At 44.5% G+C, this 22,357-nt stretch overlaps 1 protein-coding gene across 5 annotated transcripts in view; it reads left to right on the top strand.

Annotated features, from left to right (window-relative positions):
- LOC148502836 (cytochrome P450 2C11-like) overlaps positions 1–16,462 on the top strand; it is a 70,834-nt gene extending 54,372 nt beyond the window's left edge. For all 5 annotated transcript variants that reach the window (XM_088449302.1, XM_088449298.1, XM_088449299.1 and 2 more), the window contains 4 exons: positions 1,449–1,590; positions 5,018–5,205; positions 12,892–13,033; positions 16,006–16,462. In XM_088449302.1, coding sequence (XP_088305428.1) covers positions 1,449–1,590; positions 5,018–5,205; positions 12,892–13,033; positions 16,006–16,187 — 654 coding nt within the window. In that variant the 3' untranslated portion in view covers positions 16,188–16,462. The remainder of the gene's footprint in view (positions 1–1,448; positions 1,591–5,017; positions 5,206–12,891; positions 13,034–16,005) is intronic.
- The last annotated feature ends 5,895 nt before the right edge of the window (positions 16,463–22,357 follow it).

Raw genomic sequence — 22,357 nt, 5'->3', positions numbered from 1 at the left:
AGGGGACCATCCAGTCTGTAGTAAAGGGGGTGGGTTCTGGAGCCCCTGGGCAATTGCGCTGTGCGGGTAAAAAGAGCCCACCTGTGAATTGGCTGGAGAGGGAGGGGCAGCATATACTGCTATGGGTGTACTGGGTGCCCTAAAATGTACTGGGGAAGGTGACCCCCTGTTGCTAAAAAGCAGGGGGGAACTGATTCCCCCTGCTCCTAAGACCTGAAGTGCTGGGGATGGGCTGCTGCGCATTGTGCCAGTAACGCTGGCGTGCTGCCCGGTCTGTGAAATGGCCGCCGGGGCCTGGTGGGAGGGACCAGCGTGCAGCAGCGCTGCCGCTGATGCCTGTGTAGCGGCCGAGTGGGAGGAAGCTTGTCCGCCGGTGGCGCCCCCAGCCAACCACGCAGTTAGTGCTGAGGGTGCGGGCGAAGGAGCACTAGTGCCGGGGCCACTGGCGCGTGCACATGATGTCCCGGGCGTGACATCGTGCTGCCGCGAGCCGCACCTGGATGGCACTGGGGCGGCAGTTGAGAGAGGCCTAGACGCCTCAATCAAGCGGCGGGGGGGTGCAGCTCTGCGGGGACAGGGCATTATGGAGCAGTGAATAAGCGGCAATGAATAGAGGTAGAATTGGGAAGGAAGGAGGAGGGGGGTTTGGATACAATTAGGGTAAAGTAAAGGTAGCAAGGAAACCTGCTAGGAGGGGATAATGAGGGATAGGAGCGCTGCTGGTAGAATGGGAGAATTAGAGAAAGAAAATTGAAAGAAGAAAATAGAAAGTTAAAGAAAGTAGTGTATTTAGATTGGTGTGGTACTTAGCCAGCCTTGAAATCAAAACTGCCAAGAGGAAGATGGCTGCACCAGTTTGGCCTTTTATATGAATTGGGAGATGCCTCGCCCCTTGCTGTGCTATCATTGGTTTATTCTTGACTGACAGACCTTAGCTACGCCCTCTAAATCCTTAACCCCCTAACTAACAGGATCCAGCAAAACCTATAACAAAACAGGGATGCTTATTTTTCCTCAAACTTAATTAAGTATTTGAAGTCTTTAATCTCTCCTAACAACCAGTGACACCGAAGGAGGTACTGAAATTCTGCAATGGCCATCGTAGCTCCTAACAAAGTTATTTGGAAACATAACTGTCTGTTTATATTTGTTCACATTTTTCCCACATTTTGTCATATTCAGATCAAACTTTGATCCTACACAATTACAATCCTGAGGTCCAGCACCAGAGACACAGACACAAGTCAGTCACCAGACACATAGCTGCAATGCTCTCACAATCCTCTCCATATACATGTATCTACGGACGTATTTGAGGCTTGACTCCTCAGGTAATAGCTGTTCCCAATATCCCAGCTAATTTAATCTTTGATCACATATCTTGCCCCCCTACACTTTGCTATTTCTGCATAAACTGACAAATATAGTCTTGTATCCTAATTTCACAGGAAGAAGATATACCACAGACTGAGTTTCACAAGGAGGCAATTGTCAGTACCACGTTTGATATGTTTGCTGCTGGTACTGAAACTGTGAGCACAACATTACGTTATGGGCTGCTGATTCTCCTCAAACATCCCGATGTAGAAGGTCAGTAGACACATATACTGTATCCAAGCTTAGAGAGTCGACAGACACATTGTTTGCTTTCTTTTGATTTAAGGATTTTAATGGATTTTTCGGTTAGACTCAGTATATTAAAACATTCTAAACTACTTATTGGCTGTCATTCTTCCCAGACAGTTAACAAAACATAACTTTTTTTAAATGATGACACAGACAAGTATTGGCGAGTAAAAAGGGTTAGCTTTATTTATTTCAATTAGTTTAATGAAAATGGGTTAGTATAGAGATGAAAAGACAATAACATGAATATGAGGGGAGGCAAAAAAATTAAAATCCAGGAATCAGTGCCTTTCACAATATCAAGACACACTAAGGCCCTGATCCAGAGCTGTTTGCGAGAACACAGAGCTCGCAAGCAGCCCAAGTGTTTATTGACAGCGTATGCACCACGTCCGGTGTGACTGAAGTTCTGCCACTACGACTGAAGTTCTGCCACTACGGGGCTCGCAACAAGACGGGGCGGCTGTCGATGAGAGTGACAGCTCACCCCGTTTTGTGGGCGGGTAGAGCGGGTGGCTGGACAAACGCAGGCATTCCCTTAGGAACGCCTGCCATTTGTAGAGAGGTATTACTGACATCACTACTGATGTCAGCAGTGGACTTCCTGCTCTGTTAGAGCAGGAAGTCCACTCGGCCTTGCGGCAGCCTAGACCCTGCTGTAGGGTCTCGTCACAAGGCCGATGGTCGCGATTATCGTGATGGTCTCCTGGCCGCTCGCACAAGCTGTGGGTGGTCTTGCTTTGTGAGTGGCCAGAGAAAAAAAATAAAATTAAAAAAACGCCCACAAACCCAGCGAGTCGCCAGCGGCAGTGAGCAGGTCTGAATCAGGACCTAAGTCTATTAGCCTTGGCATTCATGAGAGTGCTGCAGGCATTACTCCAGTAAAGGCTACTGCATCAAATAGGCAGTACCGTGGAAGCATGGTCAGATTTTACAGGCAAATATTTGGTTAAATGTATGCATGGAATATATCATCACATATTCAAAAACTAGAGCACTTTTAAGAATGGATAAAAACATTGACACTACAGTGGATTCCATATAACATTCAAGGGTCAGAAGAATAACAATACTGGTCATGTAGTAGCTACCTGGGGATCTCTGCTACAGGCTTGCTTCAATGCTGCAGAGACTTCTCTCCTGATGCAGCCAAACTAGAACTGTCATCCTGCTTTCAGTGGGCCCATAAATCTACCAAACCTACTGTAAATCCAGGGGAAGATAGATTACTACAATGCAGTTCCTCACTGTTCAATCATATTCAACCAATATGTAAGAAAAGCTGGCCCTGTATTAAATGCACATTAGTGTATGCTCTGAGTTCATCACTGTTGCCTATAATGCTTCTATCAGCCATAACACCCCTTCAATGGCAGTGTAGACACCAGTTCTTCAATATCTCCCTGGGGTCTCTGGACAGAATTTTAGTCTTTGGTCACCTTTCTTAAGTGTAGCTTTTTCCTGTTCTGCATAGATTTTTGTCTCCTTGTCCTGGATCATGACACAGACACTGCCCATCTCCATCTGATACCTTGTGCCAGTTCCATGATGTCTGTAGATAACATACTCTATTTACACAATGGATCTAAAGGAATTGAGCCTAATAGAATGTGTCTTGCTTTTTCTCAGGGGAATCAGGTCTAATGGCAAGTATGAATTACAGTTAAACACACCTCATGTATAAGACATACAAGTAGATACATACTGTACAAGTGGGGAAATCCAAAGGAGAGTAAGATTGGGGAAAATACTTTAATGACCATTCCAGTACTGACCTCTTCAGCAACCTGCAAAAAAGGGGAACAAAAAGGCTCAAAAATATTAATATTATATAGAGTGCAGTGCTATCTTTAGGGTATCCCTGACAAAACAAGCAAGATGAGTGAAATGCATTGGTCCTGTATCTAATGAGAAACCAAATATGAAGCTCCATTATACCACAACAAGGGAGCTAAAGCTGTGAAAGTGTCATAATGCAGCATCACCAGGATGATTAAAGATCCATGAGAGTGGTAGGAGGACATCATTCCAAGGACAGGACCACCAGCAGCATTACTGTACTTACCAAATTATGGGCCTGATTCAGACCCACTCGCGAGCGGCTGTCCGCTCGCAAGTGGGTTGATGGTCTGCACTGAGCATGCGCACGACGGAGGGAGCTCCGTCGTGCGCATGCGCCAGACACGACGAGCGAAGGACTTTCCTTCGCTCGTTGTGTCCGATCAAAGGGGGCGTGCTGTCAATGTTGATTGACAGCACGCCCCCTTTGGTGGGCGTGCCGGGGGCGTGCCTCCCTGACGGGGGCGTTCCCACGGGACATCACTGACATCACTAGTGATGTCAGTGGGAGTGATTTTGGCTCTGATAGAGCCAAAATCACTCCGGAGTTTGCGGTTGAAAACCTCAACCGCAGGCTCCGGCTCGCAATTTCGATGGTCGCGATGGTCATGACCATCGCGGCCATCAAAATGCACGCTCGTATAGCCTGTGGGTGGTGACCCACAGCTATACGAGCGTCCAGGAGGACGCTCCATGAAAATGGAGCCCGGCCCTCATTCAGAGCGTGCGCTCTGCTCAGAGCGTGCGCTCTGCTCAGAGCGTACGGCTCTGAATGAGGGCCTATATCTTTAAGTAATAGACTCAGGGCCTAATTCAGACCTGCTCGCTAAGATGCAGACTCTCGCTGCTGCCAATGGTATGCAGTGTGTATGCGTTGTGTGTATGCATGCATAGGTGGTAACGGGCTGGCCATTAAAAACAGGGGATTGGAGGTGCAAATGCAGGCATGCCTGAGCATCTCAACGGCGTTTTAGAGGTGTGCATAATTAAAAGACAGCATCATAGTACATGTCACCTGGCTTGTTTTTACACTGAAGTGCTTGCGGCAGGGTGTGGTGAACCTCAAGGGCTGCGATAGCATCCGATGTACCGATGGCTGCATACACTTCCTGGACATGACGTGCACAAGTGGGCGTCTTAAGACAGGCTGGTGGGTGTCTGCATACACTATTTGATCGCGCTCTAAGAAATACAGGGGTTGCTAATGCATTGCTGTGCGGTAGCACTGCCTACACAATTTGCATACACATTGTGTGAGCGATCGCATCTAGCGAGCGGCTCTGAATCAGGCCCTCATTTCACACTGTAGTAGAAGAATACATATAATTTCTTTTTGGACTTTTTGAATGCTGTTTGCTTGCGGTATTTGTCATAGTATAAATTCCAGGTGTGCACTATGGCCATGGACTAAATATATCAGTGATACTGCAAATCCTTCCCTTCCATTTACAGTATATCTGTCTCATGTTTCTTAATTAACAGTAAACAAAAATGACGTTCCATTTCAATTTCTAAAGATTCATGAATCTTTACCTGTTTTACATCTCTGCAGAATGCATCCATAAAGAGATCGACCAAGTCATTGGTAGAAACCGGGCCCCATGTATTGAAGATCGCTCTCATATGCCGTATATGGACGCTGTTATCCATGAGATTCAAAGATTCATCAACCTCTTCCCAATGAGCCTGCCACACAAAGTGACTCGGGATCTGCATTTCAGAGATTTTTTCATACCAAAGGTGAGAACACTTATCTTATAATTTTTTACAAAAGAGAAATATTAAAGTGCGGGAGAAAGCTGGAGTTACCTCAGTGGTGGATCAGTCTTCTTAGTTATTCCTTTGGTGCAACTCTCAACTCATATCACAGACACAAACAGAATTGCAGCAAAAATGTATTCTAATAATTCTTGCATTTATTAATAACAACACCAAACGGTGACTGGAATGGGTCAGTTTGACTTAAATTAATCAATGAAGTAGTCCCCACATAACGTTCAATACAAGTATCAATACGCACAACCTCACTTTAATAATGAATTATCTGGTTTTGCACAATGAGTCTAAAATAACAATATTACTACTAGGGGTGAGCGGGTTTGGATTTCTGAAATCCGAACCCCCCCCGATCCGAGGCCGATCCGAGTCACGCTCGACTTTTCCCGCCTGACTCGGATATGAAATCGAGGCAAAACGTCATCATCCCGCCTTCCGGGTCTCGCGGGTTTTGGATCCTATATAAGGTACCCGCGTCGGCGCCATTTTCTCACTCGGCTGTGGACAGTGAAGAGGGAGGGTGGGAGTTAGGGCTGGCTGGGCTGTGTAGTGTAGTGTAGTGCAGAGTAGTGTTGTGCTGTGCTGCGCTGTGCTGCTGTTGTCCATAGGGGCTGTGTCCACTACTTCAAAGTCCATAGGGGCTGGCTGTGTTGTGCTGTGCTGCTGTTGTCAATAGGGGCTGTGTCCACTACTTCAAAGTCCATAGGGGCTGGCTGGACTGTGTTGTGCAGTCAGTTGTCCTTAGGGGCTGTGTCCACTCCAAAGTCCTGTGCAGTGTCCCAGTCCTAAAGGGGTGCTGTAGTGTTGTCCAGGGGGTGCTCTGTCCGTCAGGGGTGCTCCCCCCAAGTGCTAAAAAAAAAAAAAAATTCTGTGTTTGTGAATTGTGTGCGCAGTAGCCGCACGTGCATCAACAAAGTAGTGCCAAGCGTGCGCCTGTGTCATAAGTAAAGGGCCGGCTGGCTTGACCGTTAAAGGGTGCTGTAACCCCCAAAGTACACTCCAAACCAAATAAAAAATTTTTTTCTGTGTTTGTGAATTGTGTGCGCAGTAGCCGCACGTGCATCAACAAAGTAGTGCTAAGCGTGCGCCTGTGTCATAAGTAAAGGGCCGGCTGGCTTGACCGTTAAAGGGTGCTGTAACCCCCAAAGTACACTCCAAACCAAATAAAAAAATATTTTCTGTGTTTGTGAATTGTGTGCACTGTGGCTGCACGTGCATCAACAAAGGAGCAGCGCCAAGCGTGCGCCTGTGTCCCATAAGTAAACAGCCGGCTGGCTCATTTCTTAAAGGGTGGTAAAACCCACAAAGTGCACAACTCTCCAGCAAAAATAAAAAAATATTTTCTGTGTTTGTGTGCGCCTTAGCCGCACGTATATATCAATATAACATAAATGGAGGACCAAACTTTCTCTGATAAAAATAAAATAGGGAAAGATCAAGAACCACTTCCTCCTAGTGCTGTTGCTGCTGCTGGGAGTTGTTCATCATCCCAGAGAGGAAGTAGGAACACCACTACTTTTACTAAACAATTGACCCTCCAACAGTCCCTAGCGATGAGGATGAAGTACGACAGCAGTCATCCTGAAGCAAAACGTATAACTGAGGCCTTGACTGTTGGTGTTAGACGTGCGTCCGGTATCCGCCATTAGTGCAGTGGGATTTAGACAATTGATGGAGGTAGTGTGTCCCCGGTTCCAAATCCCATCTAGATTCCACCTGCATCCTCAAAGCAGCAGCGACAAGCGTGCGTCTGTCTGTTAAAGGGTGGTGTAACCCTCAAAGTGTGCTCCACAAACAATAAAAATATTCTTCTTTTTTTTTCTGTCTTTGTGAAATGTGTGGGCTGTAGCCGCACCTGCATCCTTAAAGCAGCAGCGACAAGTGTGCGTCTGTCTGTTAAAGGGTGGTGTAACCCTCAAAGTGCGCTCCACAAACAATAAAAAATGTCTTCTTTTTTTTTCTGTCTTTGTGAAATGTGTGGGCTGTAGCCGCACCTGCATCCTTACAGCAGCAGCGACAAGCGTGCATCTGTCTGTTAAAGGGTGGTGACACCCTCAAAGTGCGCTTCACAAACAATAAAAAAATTCTTTTTTTTTTCTGTCTTTGTGAATTGTGTGGGCTGTAGCCGCACTTGCATCCTCAAAGCAGCAGCGACAAGCGTGCGTCTGTCTATTAAAGGGTGATGTAACCCTCAAAGTGCGCTCCACAAACAATAAAAAAATTCTTCTTTTTTTTTCTGTCTTTGTGAAATGTGTGGGCTGTAGCCGCACCTGCATCCTTAAAGCAGCAGCGACAAGCGTGTGTCTGTCTGTTAAAGGATTACATCGGTGACCGCATCCAAGTAGGCATGTCAGACAGTCCGTACCTGTACTGGCAGGAAAAAGAAGCAATTTGGAGGTCCCTGTACAAACTGGCTCTGTTTTACCTGAGTTGCCCCCCCTCCAGTGTGTACTCCGAAAGAGTGTTTAGTGCAGCCGGGAACCTTGTCAGCGAAAGGCGTAGGAGGTTGCTTCCACAAAATGTGGAGAAGATGATGTTCATAAAATGAATTATCAACTCTTCCAGGGAGACCAGCCTCCAGAACGTACAGAGGGACCTGTGGTTGTGGATTCCAGCGGGGACGAATTAATATTCTGTGAGGATGAGGATGTACACAACACTGAAGAGGGTGAGGAATCGGTGGATGAGGAGGATGACGACATCTTGCCTCCGTAGAGTCAGTTTGTGCAGGGACAGATTAATTGCCAGCTTGTTTTGTGGGGGCCCAAACGAACCAATCATTTCAGCCACAGTCATGTGGCAGACCCTGGCGCTGAAATGTTTGGTTTGTTAAAGTGTGCATGTCCTGTTTATACAACATAAGGGTGGGTGGGAGGGCCCAAGGACAATTCCATCTTGCACCTCTTTTTTTTCTTTGAATTATGTACTGTTTGGGGCCTAGTTTTTCAAACTGCCATCCTGTCTGCCACTGCAGTGTCACTCCTAGATGGACCACGTGTTTGTGCCGCCCACTCGTATCTCTTAGCATAGTCATCCAGCTACCTCGGTGCAACCTTTTGGATATAAAAACACTATTGTGAGGTGTGAGGTGTTCAGAATAGACTGGAAATGAGTGGAAATTAAGGTTATTGAGGTTAATAATAGCATAGGAGCAGAAAAACACACAAATTCTGTGATTTTAGCAGTTTTTATGCTTTTTTAAAAAAAAATACAGATCCAAAACACAAAACCCAGAACCCAAAACACGGAAGGGTGGTTTTGGCAAAACCAATCCAGATCCAAAACACGAAGAAAGATCCAAAACCAAAACACAAAACACGAAAAGTGGCCGGTGCACACCCCTAATTACTACAGACTCAACTAACACTGACTATAATACCTGCAGTTCTAGGTCACATTTGAGTTCCTGTGTGTGGACCTTGGGGCCCGTAATTCCATGCATGCAAAAAATTAGTTTTTACTTAAACAGTATCGTTGCAGCGCTGTTGATGAGATAAATCCATGCCACAAAATGACTGCTTGTATATGTACTAAATGTATTTCTGTCACAAAATCTGAGGCAGGATCTTAGGATGCAGCTTCCCCTCCGGAAGGTATGCACAGATTACTGGAACATGTTTGCTTTGTGTTAATAACACGAAAAACAGACTGTGGCACTACAAGTCCCAGCCACTCTTTTTCTATAGCTTGTTTTCTCTGCTTCCGTGCAGGAGCCACACTCTGAGCACACGCCCCCTCATGTGTAATGGCCGCCTCTCCCAGTTCCTCCTCCAACTGCCATTTCAGCCTGCTGCCCATCACTCTGCTCTCTCCAACTGTTGTTTTTCTTTTTAAATCAACTTTATTAAAAATGTCACAGGTTTCCAAAATGGCCAATGAAATTTCATCTCTTATGAGATGGCCGTTGTCAGAAACACCTGTAAAATAATAGTCTATAATGGCTGGGTATTATCTGTGGCTGGGACAGGTCTATAGGTGATACCACGCACCTGCAGGGTATCACAAATCATACTACAGTATGTGACATTGGTACATTACATTGTGTTTAGGCAAAAAGAGAAGAGAAAGAAGAAACATACTGTTTTAACTTGAACTGTAAATTAACTGTAACACGTCTCCCATGTCAGCATCCTAACAAAGGGCCTGATTAAGAGATGGTTGGTAATTCAGCCATGTTTGCAGCCATGATGCAGCCACTCTCACAATAGCGGTGGCAGAAATATGCAAATGCTAATCTCAGCCTTCTCTATGTGCTCAACAGTGCAATGGAGTGTAGTAGTGGTAAGGCGCCCACTTTCAGTCTCCGTGCTCTTTGCAATGGAGATTGTAAATCCCACATCAACGCGACACTGGTCACACCATCGACAATTGTGGTAGCCTAGGGACTACTCTAGCTACTCTCCTCAAATTCAACTACACATGGCCTCTGAAACCGTAGATTTGCAATTGGGAATGTGGCAGCGTTCCCAGACATGGCCAAAAAATGGCCCCTTTTTGCGGTCACTTGAGGTCACCTACCATGCTCCACCCTGTTACACCCAGGAATCGAAAACCGCTTTCTTAAGTGTTAGTGATGCTGTATGCAATTGCGAATGTCATAGGACTTTTAGTTTGATGTGTGTGCAGGAAGGGTTTTGGGAATCTTCACACATCGCTAAACTTTGGGAACATCGGCCAGCGTCCATCTCTGAGTCAGGCTGAAAACTGAGTGTACATGTAGTTCAATAACAGTATACTGGAATCGGTATGTAAAGCCGGCTGTCGGAATGCCTCCTGTCAGAATACAGACAGCGGCATCCCGATGGTTGGTATCCCGAAAGGGGTCAGGTAAGTACACTTACCCTCCCCCTTTTCCCCCTAACCCTTCCTTCTTGTAGCCTAACCCTCCCCTTGAGTGCCTAAACCTAACCCTCCCCCCTTCGTACCTAAACCTAACCCTCCACCCTTCGTGCCTAAACCTAACCCCTCTTCAGTGGTGCATAACCCTTGCCTCCCCCCCCAAAACCTAACGCTAACTCTGCTACGCTGCCTAAACCTAACCCTCCCCCCCGCAGCTAGCTATAAGGGCGCCCCGATCTTACCTCATTCGGGCAGCCGTCGTTCTGTGTTCTGGTGTCACGATTAAGATAGGTGTCGGTATTTCAATGCCTATCTTAAATCCCTTGTCGGGCTTCCCCTATTGGGATTGAGTTGCCGCTGATCTCATAACCACATCCCAGTATACCAATACATCGCCTATGGCAGTTTGAAATTATAAGGAGGATATAGTTGCCAAATATACCTAATTTACATGGAATGTTTCAGGTGTGACTCATCTTTATTGAACATGGAGGTTTGTCCAACTGCCCCTTACATTATATTCTTACCATCTATTCATTTTTTTATGGATTAATACACAGATATTTTTTGGAGGAGAGTATTTTAAAATGTCAAATGGTATTTTGTAATGAAAGTAAGAAAGTATGGCATAATGGAGGCTATGCAGTCTGATTGACGACGCTAACGATTCTGATATTAATAATGTCGACACCAGAATGTCGACAATTATGATTTTGACTAGGTTAAAATGTTGACATCATAATGTTCACACCTGAAAATGTTGACTTGTACAGATTGTCAACATATGAAACGTCATTGGGCCTAATTCAGTGATATACGTAAATCTGATATTTATGTACAGATATGCTTCAGTAACATCGAATGCAATGCCCCAAAGCCACAGCATGATCGCCATGCTACTGGCATTTGGGTGTGTTCCAGAAAATGGGGGCTTGTCAGCCACATGATCTGGGTGTGTCGAAGCCAGTGGCTGTGTCCTTCAATGCAGTTTCACTGGCCCCGGTGGCATGATTTACCGGAACATACTGAGTGACCTGATGACTACTCCGATGTCCGATGGTAATGCAATTGAACCGATGTCTGTGTCTTCAGGTGCAGCATCAGATAAGATAAGCCGGCAATGGGTGTCTTTATATTTATCATGCAGCTTTTGCATATTGTGTACAAAAATGCAACAGCTATGCTACAGCGTCCATCTCTGTATCTGGCCCACTGTCAAAATTAGGGTTAATGTTAGGTTTAGGGGTTGTGGATTAGGTGTTAAAGATAGAGTTAGGGTTAGGTTTAGTATTAAGGTTAGAGACAGAGGGCCTGATTCAGACCCGCTCGTGAGTGCTATGCACTCACAAGCGGGTCGATGGTGGCCCAGTGCATATGCGCACGATGGAGCCGGCTCCGTCATGCGCATGCGCGAGAACCGGATAGCGACGGGCAATCCATCGCTCCGGGCATGCTGTCGATGTTGAGTGACAGCACGCCCCCTTTGGTGGGTGGGCCAAGGGGCGTGGCTGCCCAGATGGAGGCGTTCCCATGGGAATGCCTACCGTCTGGAGCCGGCCCCACTGACATCACAAGTGATGTCAGTGGGAGTGCTTTCGGCTCTTTTAGAGCCGAAAGCACTCTAGGGCTTGTGGGAACAAGACCCTACAACTCTGTCAGAGCATCCGGCTCTGAATCAGGCCCAGAGTTACTTTAAACCACATTGTCAACAGTCTGACTTGTAAACATTTCATCAGTATTGTCTAGTCCCTTACTCTCCATAAATGATAGCCAAGCAATAGGACTGTTAAAGGTAGTGTCAACACATAAGATATAAGTGGTCAAACAGCCTCTTACCCAAATATGAAATATGGGCTGCAATTGGCAAATACGGATGACCCAACAAAAAATTGATAAACAATAGTCAAATGATGTATTAGTTAGTTTAATGGTATCATATTACAACTGCCTATTGTCATTGATAAATGAGATTTAAGAATAACAAAATCCTTTTTACCATTGTATGCAACAATAGTTAAAGGAATACTTAAAAATTTATATCATTTAAAAATGTATGAAAAACAGTATCACTAGTTAAAAATCTGGCTTAAAAAATAAAGCATAAAAGGAAAATGCAATACTCACTTAAAATTGCAACGCGTTTCATGGCACCTAGCCACTTCCTCAGGCAGTGTTGAATGAATAATTCAAGAGACTAGTTTTGCATAGCCGAAGTGTCACAATGAAGTTTTGATATATAAAGTACCCTACTCAGTGCCAGACATACTCTCCTGTTTTCAATTTCATCGGTATTGGCATGCTGAATGTTGACATGGTCAATGCTGACATGATTCAATACATGTTGACATAGTATACTGAGCCTTCATGAAGATTATAGTATATCAAGGATATGCCAGACACTATCACCAAATGTGATGTGCTAAGTTCCACCAGCTTAGTTTCACAGTGTGCCTGGGAAGTATGTTAATGGTTGGCAACTGGGAAAAGCTCCTGCAGTAAAGGAGACAGGTAAGAATCTGACCAGTTTATCATTTTCCAGTGTAAAGGTATTCATACATATAGATTCACTTAAATGCTGTAAATATTGTAGGACATATTTAAGTAGTTTTACTAAGAACAAGAACAGAAATTAAAATTAAACCAGATCAGATGTGAGTCCAAATAATATTATAAAGAAATAAACAAATGTAATGGAATAAACAACATCACACTTTCATGCTACACCAAAATCACCATTAGCTTGCAAAACAAATAATTGGTGAGGAAATGGGTGACCTTGTTATATACATCTCTCTTTGACTGTGTTCCCAGGACACCACTGTCTTTCCAATGCTGGGTTCTGCTCTATGTGATCCCAAGCAGTTTAAACACCCCAATCAGTTCAACCCTGGACATTTTTTGGATAACAAAGGGAAGTTCTGTCGGAATGATGCATTCATGCCTTTCTCAGCAGGTATGTATATTTTGTGACAACCTCAAGTAACAATGACAAAGTTACAGTATAATCATATAAAACTTCACCAATGGCAATCAGTAGCAAACACTGTGTAACTAATGACAGTATTAAGGCAATATGATCATTGTTGTAGAATATCATATCAGTATGAAGGCAAAATATTAATCTGTAAACTTTTACATAAAGAAAGAAGGTACCATATTCTCTAAAAGAGGATTTTATTCTTCCTCCACCTCTAAGATATCAGATATAATTGTAGACCGAGGGGTAAATTTACTAAAGTGAGAGTTTTTAGAAGTTAGTTTTAAAAGAGATGTTGCCCATAGCAACCAATCAGATTCTACTTAACATTTAACTAGCACCTTCTAGAAGATAATAGCTAGAATCTGGTTGGTTGCTATGGGCAACATCTCTTCTAAAACTCACTTCTAAAGACTCTCACTTTAGTAAATGTACCCGTTACAATGGGTTGCATTTTGTCCCTGTCATTACACTTACTAGGAAAGTGTACTTGTATGAACATTCCCACCAGTAACCACAAAAGAACATATACTGGTAGAGCATGTGTATCCTTATGACCATTTTGATTTAGAAGATGGGATTCCTTAAACCATGTTTTGCATGAAAATGTTACCTCAGATCACACCACACATTTGGGGCCATCCCATCACTGATTTAAACATATTGGGGAAACATCTGCCCTATACATGATCAACTACATCAAGCCCAAAATCTCACTTTTAAAAAAAAAAAAATCTCCACCTCTCTTAGCTTTACTCAACATTGTGTCCCACAAAACTAAACGTTGCTTGGGCAGATTGTACTCACACTGAAGTGCATCATCACCCACACTTATGAATGTACAAAACTTACTTTACCACTGGGCATTTCTGTAGTTCTGTTCCATAGAATTTGATAAACAGAGCACAAGACAGTCTTCTGTCATACGACAAAAACACTTGTAATATACTACTGTATGTGTAAAATTATTTGTAAAAAGTAGAACTATCAACATCAATTTTAAATGTTGTCATAAAAATGTCTATATCACAAACATATGAGTCCTGTTTCATCCAAAAGTAAAAACTACAGGTAAATGTAATACAAAACGACACACTATAATATACAGTCAGGTGCATAAATATTGGGACATTGACAGAATTTTCATATTTTGACCTCTATTCTCCACAACAATGGCTTTGAAATGAAACAAACAAGATGTGTTTTAACTGCAGACTTTCAGATTTAATTTGAGAGTAATTACATTCAAATCAGGTGAACGGTGTAGGAATTATAACAGTTTCTATATGTGCCTCCCACGTTTTAAGGGACCAAAAGTAATGGGACAAACTAAACAATCCTAAATCTAACTTTCACTTTTTAATACTTTGTTGAAAATCCTTTGCAGGCAATTACAGCCTGAAATCTGGAACACATAGACATCACCAGACGCTGTGTTTCATCCCTGGTGATGCTCTGCCAGGCATCTACTGCAAATGTCTTCAGTTCCTGCTTGTTCTTGGGGCATTTTCCCTTCAGTTTTGTCTTCATCAAGTGAAATGCATGCTCAATCAGATTCAGGTCAGGGGATTGACATAGCCATTGCATAACATTCCACTTTTTAGCCTTAAAAAACTCTTTGGTTGCTTTTGCAGTATGCTTCGGGTCATTGTCCATCTGCACTGTGAAGCGCCGTCCAATGAGTTCTGAAGCATTTGACTGAATATGAGCATATAATATTGCCCGAAACACTTCAGAATTCATTCTGCTGCTTTTGTCAGCAGTCACATCATCAATAAATACAAGGGAACCAGTTCCACTGGCAGCCATACATGCCCACGCCATGACACTACCACCACCATGCTTCACTGATGAGGTGGTATGTTTTGGATCATGAGCAGTTCCTTTCCTTCTCCATACTCTTCTCTTCCCATCACTCTGGTACAAGTTGATCTTTGTCTCATCTGTCCATAGGATGTTGTTCCAGAACTGTAATGGCTTTTCTAGATGTTGTTTGGCAAACTGTAATCTGGTCTTCCTGTTTTTGTGGCTCACCAATGGTTTACATCTTGTGGTGAACCCTCTATATTCACTCTTGTGAAGTTTTCTCTTGATTGTTGACTTTGACACATATACACCTACCTCCTGGAGAGTGTTCTTGATTTGGCCATCTGTTGTGAAGGGGTTTTTCTTCACCAGGGAAAAAATTTTTCTGTCATCCACCACAGTTGTTTTTCGTGGTGTTGCTGAGCTCTCTGATGCGTTCTTTCTTTTTAAGAATGTTCCAAACAGTTGATTTGGCCACACCTAATGTTTCTGCTATCTCTCTGATGGGTTTGTTTTGATTTCTCAGCCTAATGATGGCTTGCTTCACTGATAGTGACAGCTCTTTGGATCTCATATTGAGAGCGACTGATTTCTAATGCAAATGTCACACCTAGAATCAACTCCAGACCTTTTATCTACTTAATTGATAATGAAATAATGAGGGAATAGCCCACACCTGTCCATGAAATAGCTTTTGAGTTGATAGTCCCATTACTTTTGGCCCCTTAAAAAGTGTGAGGCAAATATAGAAACCGTTGTAATTCCTACACCGTTCACCTGATTTGGATGTAATTACCCTCAAATTAAATCTGAAAGTCTGCAGTTAAAGCACATCTTGTTTGTTTCATTTCAAAGCCATTGTGGTGGTGAATAGAGGCCAAAATATGAAAATTCTGTCAATGTCCCAATATTTATGCACCTGACTGTACCTATAATGTGTGAATGCCATGAAGCCCCTATACCTTCATTTAAATATTGACCTCTATCAACAAATGCACATATTTCTGGCATGACCCTGCTTATGTTCATTACATCATTACTCTGCCCAGTTTCATCTAATCAGCCATCACATTATTGTTACACCTGCTGGGACTGTAACCAATTAGATGCTAATTTCCCATTCTCTTTCTTTTGTCCTACAGGGAAGAGGATCTGTCTTGGGGAAGGACTGGCCAGAATGGAGCTCTTCCTGTTCTTCACCAATATTTTACAGAACTTCACTCTCAAATCTACAGTGGACACAGAAGAAATAGATTTAACCCCACAAATGAGTGGGTTTGGGAATATTCCCCGTTACTACCAGCTGTGCTTCATCCCTCGCTAGTCATCGAGGTGTTTGAAAAATAAATACTACAAGCATAAAACTGCTCATTGTTAAAGGAAAAACATTTAAGATGTGCAAAAACACTCAGTTTCAGAAACCCTACTGTAGCTCTGTAGCTCTCTGCTCCAGCCAACATTTCTCTCTACATTCCAGACCCGTTTATTGGATCTCACTAAAAAGTGTTTAATCAATACATGTATTCCAAATTTCTCTCCTGCTAAAGATGTAGTTTACATATAAATTAAAGTATGGGTGGTAATAAATCATATGGTTTTGATGCAGTCACATACATTCAACAAATAATCAGAATTCATAACTCATTTTATATATAATCTTTATAACTATATCTATACAATATATATATATATATATATATATATATATATACAGGTTGAGTCTCCCATATCCAAATATTCAGAAATACGGAATATTCCAAATTACGGAATATTTTTGGTATGACTGAGAATGTGAAACCTTTGCTTTCTGATGGTTCAATATACACAAACTTGTTTTAAAGCACAATTTCATTAAAATACAGTATACAATAACCTTCAGGCTGTGTGTTTAAGGTGTATATGAAACATAAATGAATTTCATGAATGTACACAAACTTTTTTTGATGCTCAAAATTATAAAAAATATTGTATAAAATTAGCTGCAGGCTGTGTGTATACGGTGTATATAGAACATAAATGCATTCTGTGTTTAGTTTTGGGTCCTATACCCAAGATATTTCATTATAGTATGCAAATATTCCAAAATATGAAATAATCCGATATCCAAAATACCCCTGGTCCCGAGCATTTTGGATATGGGAGACTCAACCTGTATATATATATATTGTGACACAGTTAGGTTAGGGGGTCCCTCTCCAGGGTAGAGGACTCCTTCCTTTCACACACAGCAGCTGGGAAACAGTACGCCAGACTGGATGCAAGTACAAGCTGGTCGGCGCCAGTCTTTATTGTGCAATATCAGAAATAACACAAAGAAAACATAAACGTAAATCCTAGCCCTGTCGGGGCACTAACTTCACAGGTAGTTCCCTCACTACCAGAACCTGGCAGGGCCTAATGCTCTCACCAGCAACAAAAGCACAGCACAACACTTACAGTTAGGTTTTCAAGTGTCTCTGAGCAAACTCCCTGTCTGCTCTCCCAGGTGAGACACTCAGCCCTAAACACACTAGGCTTATATTGGCCACTCTCAGGTGGAAACCCTAACAAGCCTGTTACCAGGCTGCGAGTACCAAAACCTGGTGTGGCCATGGGTGGAGCCCTCCCTCTTCTCTCACCCACAACCCCCAGGTCCCAAACGGCTTTTCAAAAAGTCGAGACTCAAGCCTGCTACACTGCAGACTTTCTCCTGGGGATTTAAAACACATAAGACAGGAATCTGGGACAAATGTACCTGCCACAGACCACTTTACCAGTGATCCTATCACATATCCCCCCCCTTTGTTTCGACCTATGGGGTGGAACAACTGAAGCCCCCAAACAATGAACGCATGACAACGCGTCTTCTTTAGACAACAGGCCCCCTGGACGGTGTTCGACTGAAAATTTAAAAGTTTGTAACGCCAAGAACCATCTCGTAATTCTCGCACTACTGTCCTTATTTTCAGACATCCACTTCAAAGGGGCATGGTCAGTGATCAATTTGAACTTTCTTCCAACCAAGTAGTACCTGAGAGCCTCTAACGCCCACTTTATGGCCAACGCCTCCTTCTCCACTGTGGCATCGGGTAGGTATTGAATTTTGAAACACTGTTCAACTTTTGGAAGTCATTGCAGAAACGCACACTCCCGTCGGGCTTTGGAATCAACACAATGGGACTTGACCATTCACTATGTGATTCTTCAATAATAGTCTCTCCCCAATATTGCATCGTACATCAGACCAGGCACCAAACCCACAGAAACTATAGCAGAGCCACATGGTGTCTCGATGTTCACCTCGGCAGTAACATAATATCGATTATCCCCATGTATGCAGGTCACATCAACAGTTTTCCCCTTATGCCTCAAGGGGTTCACCAGCTCAGCTTTTATAAGTGTCACCAAGCTACCAGAGTCTAACAGTGCCTCTACTCGGTTGCCAATCTACAGTAGGTACACACATGTGCTTATCAGTCTCAGCCTGCCGGTCAGCCATACAGGCTGTCTGTGCAAAGAAAGACCCCCTGCGGTAGACATGAGCAGTATCACATTGCATAGGTTCAGTTGTAAGTGAACAATTAGCGGAAATATGGCCGAAGTCACCACACCGGAAACACTGAATCATATTAATGTCTAGTCGTTTACGGGGCAAGAACCTTCCTGGCCTGGCAGGCCTGTCTCCAGGTTCTACACCATCAGTCTTAGGTACATCCCACCGCCCAGCACCCTTCTCCCCTGGAACAGTCTTACCAGTGTCTGTGGGAGTTCGCCGGTGCGCCATCGGGGCTTGGTGGGGCATACTCCTCAGCTCCTCAGCCGCCATGTACCTCTCCACTAGCTCAACCAACTGGTCCACGGTCTTAGGGTCTGCCTGGCTCACCCACTTGCGCAGAGTCGCGGGTAATGATCGCAGGTACCGGTCCATCACGACCCTTTCCACGATCTGTGGTCCCGTCAGCATCTCGGGCTGTAGCCATTTTGAGGACAGATGGACGAGGTCATGCATCTGTGAACGTGGAGGCTTGTCCATATGGAACTCCCAGCGGTGGACCCGTTGGGCACGAACAAAGGTGGTGACTCCCAAGCGAGTTAGGATCTCCTGTTTTAATTTTTTATAGTCCTTGGCATCAGCCAGGCATAAGTCGAAATATGCTTTTTGTGGCTCCCCAGACAAAAAAGGTGCCACCAGACTTGCCCACTGCTCCTGGGGCCAACTCTCCCTTTCAGCCGTTCTTTCAAATGCGGCGAGATAGGCCTCCACATCATCGGCCAAAGTCATCTTTTGGAGGAAGTGACTGGCTCGTGCGGAGTGAGTGGTGGTGGGAGGACCAGTATTAACATCTCTGGGCCGGGCGACCAGGTGCTGTACCACCTCTCTTATGGCCTGGCTGTTTTCCGCTAAGGCCTGGCGGGTTTCCTCAATGGCGACCTGTTGAAGTCTGTTAGTTTCCTGTTGAGCTCTGGTAGCTTCCTGCTGAGCTCTGGTAGATTCCTGCTGAAGTTGGTTCGTCTCCTGCTGAAGTTTGTTCGTCTCCTGCTGAGCTCCTGTAGCTTGGAGCAAGGCCTTAATAATTTCCTCCATTTTGTTCTGGGGTGTAGGTTGGAAGCTGAACCTTGCCTCTCTGAGCATTGGCTGACGCCTCCTCTATGGGACTTGAAGGACACAGTGTTATTTCCACACTCACAAATTGGGTGTCTGTCCCTTTAATTTTTAAACGGAAAGTTTTCCTCTCGCTGCAACTTCAGTGTGTGTGGTTGCCCGCATTCTCCACCATATTGTGACACAGTTAGGTTAGGGGGTCCCTCTCCTGGGTAGAGGACTCCTTCCTTTCACACACAGCAGCTGGGAAACAGTACGCCAGACTGGATGCAAGTACAAGCTGGTCGGCGCCAGTCTTTATTGTGCAATATCAGAAATAACACAAAGAAAACATAAACGTAAATCCTAGCCCTGTCGGGGCACTAACTTCACAGGTAGTTCCCTCACTACCAGAACCTGGCAGGGCCTAATGCCCTCACCAGCAACAAAAGCACAGCACAACACTTACAGTTAGGTTTTCAAGTGTCTCTGAGCAAACTCCCTGTCTGCTCTCCCAGGTGAGACACTCAGCCCTAAACACACTAGGCTTATATTGGCCACTCTCAGGTGGAAACCCTAACAAGCCTGTTACCAGGCTGCGAGAACCAAAACCTGGAGTGGCCGTGGGTGGAGCCCTCCCTCTCCTCTAACCCACAACCCCCAGGTCCCAAACCTGCTTTTCAAAAAGCCGAGACTCAAGCCTGCTACACTGCAGACTTTCTCCTGGGGATTTAAAACACATAAGACAGGAATCTGGGACAAATGTACCTGCCACAGACCACTTTACCAGTGATCCTATCACAATATATACATATATATATAAAATCATATGTCTTGACTGACTCAATGACTCATCAACACTCAGCCCAAACTTCAACTCCTAAGGGGGTGAAAAGGGCCAAAATGTTTCCTCCCCCTGTGCAATGTCCTGAATGATTGTCTCATTGTGGCTTCAACACAGATCTATTCAGACACCAACTGTCAACCCAAGTGTTGCCAAACATCACTGGCAGTTGGTGTAGCTCCCCTATGTGAATAGCAAGGAAAGGGAATGTGTTACTACACAGGTATGAGAGGTGAATGTATTGCTACACAGGTGAGGGAGGGTAATGTGTTACTACAAAGGTATGTGAAGGGAATGTGTTACTACAGAGGTAAGGGAGGGTAATGTGTTGCTACACATTACCCTCCCTACACAGGTGAGGGAGGGGAATGTCAAATGTGTTACTACAGGATGAGGGAAGGGAATTTGTTACAATAGGCACAAGGGAGGGGAATTTGTTACTACAGGGATGAGTGGGGTAATATGTTACTACAGAGGTAAGGAAGAGGAATGTGTTACTACAGGGGTAAGCGGGGGTAATGTCTTACTACAAAGGTGAGTAAGATGGATGTGTTACTCCAGAGGTGAGGAAGGAGAATAAGTTGCTACAGGTGTGAGTGAGGGAGGGGAATGTTGAATGTGTTGCAACACAGGCGAGGGAGGGAAATGTGTTACTACAGAGGTGAGTGAGGATAATGTGTTACCACAGAGGTGAGGGAGGGTAATGTCTTACTATAGCAGTGATGGAGAGGATGCGTTATTATAGCGGTGAAGGATTAATGTGCTACTGGAGAGATGGAAATGGAAACAGTAAATATTTAAGGTCTACCTGAGTGAAACGGGTACATCAGCTAGTTTATATATAAATAAATAAGATCTTCTGCCTGTGTATTTACCTTTCATTATGATTTCTTTTTTTTTCTTTCTATTTTTAAGTTGATGTCTGTTTTTAAAGTGTTTTAAAAGTCTGTATGTTATGTTTACTGGAGTGGTCTCACTTGTTTTTACATGACATTATATAATATTAGATTCCTTTTCAGAATTTTATTGTTACAGCATAATCAGAAAGTAAGACGTCTTATTTTGTATGTCTGCTACTAGGAGTTATTATTTCCCCAAGACATGACATTGTTTCTTTTAAATCTTTCTTATATGAATGACATGCAGGTAATTGTACCTTTGTCTATGAAATAGGAGTCTTTACTCTAGGATAAAGAACTGGGGTCTGATTCAGCAGTGATCACAATTGTTGCAACTACGTATGCAGAGCGAGCGATTGCTAGCCATTGCGCATGCGTATGCACCACACTGCGTGTTCTTGGCAATTGCAGTGCGATTATGAACGCAGATAGGAATCCATTGCAGAGTGAGTGACAGGCTGTGAGCGTTTGGGGGTGGTGACAGGGAAGTGCTTGGAGAAATGCAGGCGTGTCTGTCCGTTTGAACTCTGGGCCTGATTCAGAGCCAGACGCTCTGACAAGAGCGCTCGCTCTGAATCAGGTCCCTCCTACCTAAAATTGGAGCGGCCTCCGGGCCACTCGCATAGCTGTGGGTGACCACCCACAGCTTATGCGAGCGGCCAAAAAGATGGTCGCGATGGTCAAGACCATCGCGACCATCGGGCTTGCGATGAGACCCTGCGGTAGGGTCTCACTGCCACAAGCCCAGGAGTGCTTTTGGCTCTTTCAGAGCTAAAAGCACTCCCACTGACATCACTATTGATGTCAGTGGGGCCGGACCCAGATGGTAGGCGTTCCCATGGGAACGCCTCCGTCTGGGCAGCAATGCCCCCGGCACGCCCCCCAAAGGGGGCGTGCTGTCACTCACCATCGACAGCACGCCCCCTTTGGTGCGAGACCCATAGCGACGGCTGGCCGTCGCTATGCGGGTCTCGCACATGCACTAGGGCACCATCGACCCGCTTGCGAGCGCTCAGCTCTCGCGAGCAGGTCTGAATCAGGCCCTCTGTTGGATGGGCATGCATAAATTAGCCACTGTGATTGCCTACGCAGCTTGAGAGCCTGCTGCGTGCGACGAGACTTGCAATTTCTGTGACAGGTCAGAGCTGCTGTAGTTGTGCGTAACGGCCCGCGTGCTTCGATGTTAGCGA

This window comes from Taudactylus pleione, unplaced genomic scaffold (assembly GCF_031769625.1).
Source record: "Taudactylus pleione unplaced genomic scaffold, aTauple2 ptg000481l, whole genome shotgun sequence".
NCBI lineage: Eukaryota > Metazoa > Chordata > Amphibia > Anura > Myobatrachidae > Taudactylus > Taudactylus pleione.
This window is presented reverse-complemented; position numbering and strand designations above follow the sequence as displayed.